The 9459-nt window shown below is 28.8% G+C and overlaps 2 protein-coding genes across 2 annotated transcripts; both read right to left on the reverse strand.

Annotated features, from left to right (window-relative positions):
* Nucleotides 1-227: 227 nt before the first annotated feature.
* Nucleotides 228-3155, reverse strand: LOC145077058 (uncharacterized). The gene is made up of 7 exons (XM_079022835.1): nucleotides 2488-3155; nucleotides 2270-2386; nucleotides 1667-1845; nucleotides 1485-1578; nucleotides 1310-1387; nucleotides 1123-1224; nucleotides 228-449 (listed from the first exon to the last, which is right to left on the reverse strand). The coding sequence occupies exons 1-7, from the start codon at nucleotides 2971-2973 to the stop codon at nucleotides 315-317; spliced, it is 1191 nt and encodes a 396-aa protein (XP_078878961.1). The 5' UTR covers nucleotides 2974-3155; the 3' UTR covers nucleotides 228-314.
* A 3694-nt stretch (nucleotides 3156-6849) lies between these two features.
* On the reverse strand, nucleotides 6850-7697 carry LOC145074278 (uncharacterized). The gene is made up of 2 exons (XM_079020684.1): nucleotides 7569-7697; nucleotides 6850-7477 (listed from the first exon to the last, which is right to left on the reverse strand). The coding sequence occupies exons 1-2, from the start codon at nucleotides 7675-7677 to the stop codon at nucleotides 7020-7022; spliced, it is 567 nt and encodes a 188-aa protein (XP_078876810.1). The 5' UTR covers nucleotides 7678-7697; the 3' UTR covers nucleotides 6850-7019.
* Nucleotides 7698-9459: the final 1762 nt, after the last annotated feature.

Raw genomic sequence — 9459 nt, forward strand, 5'->3', positions numbered from 1 at the left:
TTATAATATGTCAATAGTTTTTTATTAGTATAAGTTGAATTAGTTACTTATTCATTATATCGTTTATTTTTATGTAAAAGTATCACTTTAAAAAATGTTTAATATTTACACATTGATATTAAACTTTTATTTTTAATAAACCCGTGTAGTATACGGATCTTACGCCTAGTGTAAACAAGATAAACACAAAATGGTCATAATTATGACTTTAAATTATAAAACCCAAAGATTTAAATCCCAAAATAGTCATTTCAATCCTGCAACTATCGTAACAACATTTTCACATATGGTACATTTAAAAACTTACATATACATCAACTCTTAACACTCAGTTTAGTAGTATTTAATCGTCTTAATCTCTGATCAAGTTCCGCCATTACCACCGTTTCTTGCTTTTTCCTTTGCTTAGATAAATTGGTTGTCATAAAGTTTATTTTATCAAAGGCAATCTACAAAAGGGTAATATGCATGAGAGAAATAGGAAGAACATGAAACTATATCGTGTTAATTTGAAATTGGCCAATCAAGCATATGCTTTTTTCTTGTCTCTAAACAATTTTTTTTTCTTCATATTTTGAGCAACCACAATAGAAAAGTTTTTTCAGTAAATTTTGTTCTTGTATCACATCAAAATCTAGATCAACGCAACAAGCTAAAACAAAAACCTAAGATACCACTATAGTAATGTTTGTTTCACAAAGTTTATTTATGCGCTTTACCAAAGTAACCAAAAACTATGTAAATGAATAAAATATCTAATATATTTATTTATTTATTTTATGAAAAATATTTATGTAGACAACTTGTCAAATTTACAAGCAAAGTAAAAAACCTATATGGTGGAAAACTCTTACAATGCTTTGTTTGAATATGACAAGTTTACTTGATCAAAAAACTCCCCAATAAGCTTCTATTTGTGGATATTACTATATCATTACGATAGATTATAGTGAATTTATAGGAAAAGATCGACAATATTTTATACCACTATGACCGGCTATAGTCTATGATATTGGCATATAAAGGACCTTTTAGAGTTTTAGTATCCATTCTGAAAAAATGCAAATAATTGGTTGGCCATTTTAAATTTAATCCAAAGTATATAATAACGTGTAAACTTACGGTTAACAAGTCATCGGGATCAAATAAATGATGGGTGGTATTTTGTATTATCTTAATCGCATCCCCAACGTGATATGTCACTAACAACTCTTCTTCCTTCATCTACAATGACATCGTAACACTATTAAACCTTCTGAAATACATGATAATATCTTTAAACATATCAAAATGATCAAAAAATTGTCACCTTAAAAATAGCTAAAGCTACATTAAACAAAACCTTAGCCCCTTCGTAAAAGAGAACATCCCACACTCTCATCGTCGTCTGCATACATCCAAAATAGTTAGAGAAAGATCGTGTGAGTTTATAATCATAAATGACCATTTTTGCCATTCTGATGAGACTATGAGTAAATGTTAACCTCTGAAGGCAGGCTTTTAGAAAACAAGCAAAGAAACCACTCGGTGGCTACAAGGGAAACATCGAACCCCAATGTTTCTAAATGAGCAGACAACCTGGACATTAAAAAAAAAATATCGTTAAATCACAAAAAAATATGATCATCCTGATATAATCATATGACTAAATGAGAATGAACACAACCTTGGACATTTTTTTGTTAGCAAATCTTTAAACACTCTTTGGTCGACATGACATCCTGATAAATTATCTGTATAACAATCGTTGACCAATACGTTCTCTAGAAGAACTGCTAACATCCAAAAAGCTTCTTCTTCGGTTTTCATCACAAGCAATAACATTGCTGCAACATAATTTAAACCCTTCAAGAAACAAGGAAACTATTAGTGTCCAACACATTTATACGTTACTTGCATGTATATATAATATTGTTGCAACATAATATAAAGAGTTTTATTATAATTTCTGTCCTCATTTGATATTGTATGTTTTTGTGCAAATTTCCAAGTAATATAATTATATTTTTTAGACCAAAAATTTCAAAAATTAGCTATATTTATTGCTTAGAGACCAAAAGTAGTCATTTTATTTGAAATAAGGACAAAAAAATTACAAAAACCTCAAACAAATAACAAAATTGGTTAAACAAACATATTAGGACCAAAATTGACAAAATCAGCTATTGCAAAGGACCAAAAGGTAATTTACTCAAAAAAAATTATCAATTTTGTTCCCTAAAAGAAATCATTTTTGTTATTGTGATCAGTTATGTCACAAAAAACAAACCTGACAATAACCAACATCGGAATCACGAAAAGAGTACCCCACAAGAACCCTTCTCACGGCGGCGTGTCCCTCCGGCGTGTCCAACCACGGATGGCCGGGAAAAGTACGTGGCAGATCCTGCAAGTATACACGACAATCAACATCACCCAAAATTGAATAATTCAATCGATTTTTGATTAAAAGAAATGAAAGAAGAAAATTGAATAAAACTCACTCACATGATCGATCTGTTTGGTAGCAGGGGTAATTTTGTCCGAAACAGCTCCGGTTAGATCATTATAATAGCTATCAGGCACCGTTGATTTCTTTTTAGCAGCTCCAGATAAAGAAAACCAAACTTTGGGCCTTAAAGATGGAGGGATACCTTTTCTAATAAGCTTCTTTAATGTCATTGCATTCACTAAAACAGAAAACCTAAGGGACGATGTAAGGGCAATAGAAGATGATCCATAAGTGTGTAAATACCAATTTGCTCCTTTGTTAGCTTCCATTGCCCACCAAACTCGACCTTGTTCCCTCACCTTTTCTCTAACCTCATTCAATACATTTACGTCATCAACATTGCCTTCTACTGTAAATCCATAAAGATCTTGAAATTTTACCACAAGATTTGCCCTTCTCGCATGAATACTTGGCCTTAAAATTCTGATTTCTGGTTGGATTTCGAAGGGTAAATCCGTATTTCTTTGAATTGGGTACATCATTAAAGATGGGAATTCTTCAAAATGTGGAAGAAACCATGGATGAGTTGTAACCGATGTTCTTGATATGATGATATATCAAGAAACTGAATTCCTGGTTTCTTCAAGAAAAGAAGAGAAGAGGAAAATGGATTGATTAAAGTTGGTATTTTTGAACGTTTCTCCAAATGGGTGTTTGAGAAAACTTGAATTTGAAACCAACGAGAGACAAAAGGGCAATAATTAGATTAGATTAAATTAATAAATAATAAATAAATATACAAAAAAAAAAAGCTCCACGATCTCTCCACTTGGAGTGAAATAAACAAAATCTTAAAATATTGTCGATATGGAAGGACGAAATCTTTGAATTGTATTTTGATAAAAAAAAAATTGGAAAATCGTAATTTTTGGGGGATATTTATGCCATTTAATTGATGGAGAACAAAAAGAAAAATTGATAAAAAGTAAAAACTGTAGAATAAATAAAATAATTATGACTCTAAACCATTTTTGCTCTATTTTTGTTGTTCACCCGCTCCACACCTAGACATTGATTATTCATCATTTTATAAAACAAAAAAGGTTATAAACGGTCAACTTCAATAAAGTTAATTGTATATTCAATAGTCATTAGTGTACTTGCAATCCACGCTAGTATATTAGGTGCAATTGCCAAATTTTGTTGGGGATGTTTTAGAGAAAGTTTTTATAGATTTTAGTTGCTTTTAATTTTTAACATTAAAAGAAAAATACAATCCAAATCAAAGAAAAAGTTATGTTGGGAATTACGTATTTAAAACTAAAGATTTTTAATTCAAAAAGTATTTTACACATTTGAATGCTTTAAAGACTTGATGGAGTGGGATGACAAAGAGCACAAACAAATTTTAGGGGTTCCCCGAGGGTCCCGAGATACTATTCAATTTCGGTTTAGTGTAAAAAAAATTATATATTTTTATTTTTTATATTAAGGTGTAATAACTAATATAAATATGTTTTGTGAATTAATAACAAAAACATCAGATGATTTCGACCTTAGTGTAAAAAAATTCTATATATTTAGTTTATTATATATATATATATATATATATATATATATATATATATATATATATATATATATATATATATATATATATCATGTGACTTATAAGGCACAAGTAGATTAGTGGTTTGTTGGTTTAGTCTCTTTATATATGAGGTTGTAGGTTTAACTCTCCATTCTTACTTTTTGTTTTATTGTATCATGCTCACTCCTAGCAACTACAAATATATGTTTGAATGGGTTTTTTTTGGTGTCACTTCTCCATAAATTCTCGTGTCCGACACTGATAAAGAGTCACACTTTGACAAACACCGCCTCACCATGGTGGCATGCTGAGGAAAGAGAAGTCCTATAGCAGCGGGTTGCCAAGGAGAGAGATTGTGCAGGTGTGTTCCACCAACATTTGATTGTATTTAATGCAATATTTGACCCATCTCACGTAAATGACATGTTGAGCTATAATGTGACAATTTATATGGGTGTGACATAGCTCTCAAAAAATTGAGATGATGTCGTGTCAAACATGACACAATTCTCTTCAGTCGTAAAAGCTTTTATCGTATTTATGTCTTCTCTAATTTTATGCATTTCATAAAACATACAACTCATTTTGTGAACAATTTTATATAAATAAAAGTTGTAGCTTTAAGTTTTTAACTATCATCTTTCGGCTGCCAACATTTTTGTCAAAAATATCCTAGCATTTTTTTTGTTTTTGTTTTTTAAAATTTTTTTGGTTTTGATACTTTCATTTCCTAGATGAATATTAAATGAGAAATTAAATTACCTCCTACCATTTATTTCTATCCATTAAAATTATAATAAATCACCATTCAATTTAATTTTATTTGATATATTCCTAATATAGCCTTAATGAGTTAGTTACAAAAATATGGAATGATGACACTTGTCATAATTTTATTGGGTTTGTAGACATAAAAAATAAGAAGCATTTATTTTCTCATATTAAATTACTAGGTGTAAAACCCGTGTATTACACGGGTTTATTAAAAAAAATTAAATACTAAAATGTAAACATTAAGTATTTTTTTAAATAAAATTTTAAAACAAAGAAAGAAAAAAAAAGTATTAATTACTATTACTATCATATTTATAACATTTAATACTTTGCATATATAAATATTGTGACTTTTTAATTTTAAAAATTGGAAAAACCTAAAAATTGATATGTGGATATTATTTTTTTCAAAAGTATTACAAAATAACAAGTATCAAAACTCATGAGAGATTGACATGTAACAAAATAGATCTTCATTTATTATAGTTGATGTAAACTCACTTAGTGACTTATTTCTATAAACTACGTGATTTAGGTTATTATTATCCGTTACTTAAAGTTAAACTTCTAATTTTTTTATTTTTTTCAACAAAATTATTAAAAAGAAACAAATTTCAAACATTACTTTTATGTATATATACAAAGTTTTGAGATGTAAAGTCCGCCGGAAAAGTGCAAAATTAGATAAATGATTTGTTTGTCTGTGGTTCAGACTTCAGACTGCAGCCGTTCCTTAGGATCCATGTTATTTGTCGGTAATGGGCCGGCCTTTTAACCAAATAAAATGCTATTTTTTTCAAATAAATGAAAATTCAAGTGTAATTTTACTTTAGAATATTGTTTTTATGATTTATTTATTTCTTTAATTATTTAATATTAATAGAATATATATATTTTTTTATTTTTAAGTTATCAATCACTTATTATTTATCAACTGATTTTTTTTATTTATTACAAACTTATTTTTATTCTCCCAAAATTTATATAATAACATCAAATTGAAATAAGATGTGTGTTAAATATATATATATATATATATATATATATATATATATATATATATATATATATATAGAGAGAGAGAGAGAGAGAGAGAGTATATATATATATATATATATATATATATATATATATATATATATATATATATAGAGAGAGAGAGAGAGAGAGAGAGAGAGAGAGAGAAAGAGAGAGAGAGAGAGAGAGAGAGAGAGAGATTATAAAATAAATGAGGATGAATGTTTATTCTTACAAAAAGTTAAAAAAAAAACCTTTTGCATTGGATTTCTTTTAAAGATGGTTTATTTTATTTATTTTGGAATAATAAATGAGCTTTAAACATGATTATTTTAAAGAAATACTATCCAATTCCTAATGTACTTAAATATTTTAAAGATTCACAAGAAATACAAAAAAAGAAAAACTTACAAAAAATTACCTGCTTTAAGATGTATAATTTTGAAAAAAGTTTAAGGTTCAAATGTCATACTAAAAAATATATATTGTTAATATTTTACGATATTTCTATGACTTGATAAATGCCTGTTCGGAGGACGATCCACTAATTATTTTGAACTTACCAGTTATTATCCTGAGTCTCTTTAGTAAAATCAAAAAGATATTGCATATTTCGATCAGGTGGTGCCATGAGAGTAAATATTGATTGAATACATAGACGTCTGAGGGTGATTAAATACTTTTTTTGTTTTTAAATTTTTTTTTTATCAATATATATTACATTTAATAAATGTATTTTATATCAATAACTATTTTATTATTAATATATGTACACGTTATTTATTAATCAGTGATGTTTATGTATGAGATCGTGCACTGCACTTGAAAGAAATGTGACATCACAAGGATAAAATTAAGAAACAAAAATAAAATAAACAATTATTATTTATTTAAACTGTAAAGGATTTTTATTTTAGAAAATATGCGTTCTTTATTTGATTTGAATAATATACGAGGGTTCTTCCTTTTTTTTTTTTTTTTAACACACAGATTGATTTGAATAATAACATGGTTAATGTAAATATAGACGCAATAATTAACATACACATGATATTAATTTAATAGATAAATATTACATCAATATTCATATTTCATAATTAAACATAAAACACGTCATACATAGCAAAATATCCTACTAAGCAAATTTCTCAAACGTACACTGGCTCCTTTTTATTCCCATGCATGCAGACTCTCTACGTACCATTCTCAGTGTCCACCTTCTTCTTGCTTGTTCCAACCACCGCCGCCGATTCCAGGGCCACGACCACCACCAAATCCAGGCATACCACGTCCCCATCCAGGGCCACCACCACCCCATCCAGGGCCAACGCCACCTCCCCAACCAGGCAACCCGGCACCACCACCACCAAGCCATCCAGGGCTACCGCCACCACCCCATCCACCTGCACTAGTACCACCAGCCGCACCTGGAGCACCAAAACCTGGAATACCACCAACACCAGGAATACCACCAACACCAGGAGCACCACCACCACCTGGAGCAACTCCACCCCATCCACCACCTTCACCTCCACCACCTCCTGGACCTCCTCCCATTCCTGAACCTACACCTCGGGGTCCACCCAATCCACCACCCCTACCCACACCCCATCCAGCACCAAACTTAGCAGCACCTATTTGCTGTTCACTCGCACCTCCACTCTCTGCCAAAAAAAACACACATATTTCTTAAACAAATCAACAGATTACTTAATTTCGAGTTATATATTTTATTAAACCCTAAAAGACACTTACTTTTACTCAGGTCGACAGTTTCTTGTTTCTTGTCATCTGAAAAAGAAACGACAACAAGTGCAAACAAAAGTGTTAACGACAAAAGAAAACCTATAGATGAAGACGCCATATCTTTATCCAAATCTTGGAGCTTCTCGAGTTTTTACCATTCGATCGGGACATCGGTTTATATCGAGTCGAAGTGTCGGAAAATCCAAAACGACATTGAATTCAGCATTAATGGAATGTTCAGAAACTGGGTTGAGTACAGTGATCGGGGTCTCGACGGAGTGTTCTATGTTGTCACAAATGGCAAACATGCATCCACCTATTGATCACATCTGGCAAATAGGCCATACCTTGTTATGCCACGTGTCTTTCTATATCATTGTTAAGTCGTTTGTGTCCTCAAAAGTCAAAACCTTAATGCATTTTGTAAATTAACTAAACCGGTTAATTAACACTTAAACTCATCTCGATAGAACTGATTGTAATCGGTTTAGTTTAATTAGCGGTTAAACTAAGTTAAAGAATGAAGGACGTGGAGTTCCTATCAATTATATTAAAGGTAATATATAAACACTTGAAACCGTTATCTATTATATTTATCAATTTTATATACACATCGTATATATACGGGTTGATTTAAAAAAATTAAACATTAAAGTGTAAACATAAAATATTTTTAAATATTTTTTAATGTATAATTTTAAAATAAGAAAAAAAAAATATATTTATTGCAATTTAATATATATATATATATATATATATATATATATATATATATATATATATTTAATACTTTACATATATAAATATATAAGTATATGACTTTAATTTTAAAAATTAAAACAAACTAAAAATTGTTAAGTGGATAATATTTATTTTCTAAATAACACAAAATAATAAGTATCAAAACTAATAAAAGAATGACATTTGACAAAAAAAACTTTTATTTATTAAGTATATACAGTTTTTGAGTATAAACTTTTTGAGTATAAACTACTCAGCAAAAGAGATACCCGGATTTCATATATTTTTTATTCTATTGTTCGTTTTTTGCTTTTATAGTACTTTATTGATATATATGCTTGATTAATATTGCTTACTTATTTTATTTATATTTTTTTTTAAATTTTAGTAAGCTTCTTCATTCTTCTATAAACTTGTCATAACGTGCATGCAACATTGTATATATCCTGAAAAAACGGTTGGGAAGTTTTGACAAAGACACGACGTGAACGCATTAAACCGTGAATGTGAAAACTGGTACGGTAAGTGGTAACATTTATTGCATTATCATGGTTTCGCATGATCATGGTTTTTCTTTCTTATGTAAAGGCATCCACAAATAGAATTAAATCCATTTTAATATATCTTTCTACAACTCATAAAATTCTATTATATTTTCATAAAATTCTATTATATTTTCTATTTACGATACATTAAACTCTATATATAAAGTTTAATAGCATACTATAAAATATAATTTATAGTAAATATTTAAGAATTAAAAACTTTCTTTTTCCTCGTTGAAGAGTTTCATCCATTGAATGACACATTGACTTGTCACTTCATTCAACTCTCTCATTGAACTCACCATTACGGATGCTCTAAATATTAATGATTTTATAAGATTAAACTTTTTCGAAAAGACGTCTTGTAACATATTTTGATTGTTATTAACATGAATAATTCTTGACAAATTCAATACTCTTTTATTTTTTTTTATTTGTCTTTCGATCTATCCATATAAAATAATGACAAGTGTTTTAAAATAATATTAATTTTATCAAAATAAGATATTTGTCACAATTTCACATAAATAGAAACATAAATAAAAAGAAAAGGTAAAAGAATATTTAATTTCTCATAATTTTTAGACGATATACATCAAAATAGATACAAGATT

Source organism: Lactuca serriola, chromosome 9 (genome assembly GCF_051521515.1).
Source record: "Lactuca serriola cultivar US96UC23 chromosome 9, Lser_US96UC23_V15, whole genome shotgun sequence".
Classification (NCBI taxonomy): domain Eukaryota; kingdom Viridiplantae; phylum Streptophyta; class Magnoliopsida; order Asterales; family Asteraceae; genus Lactuca; species Lactuca serriola.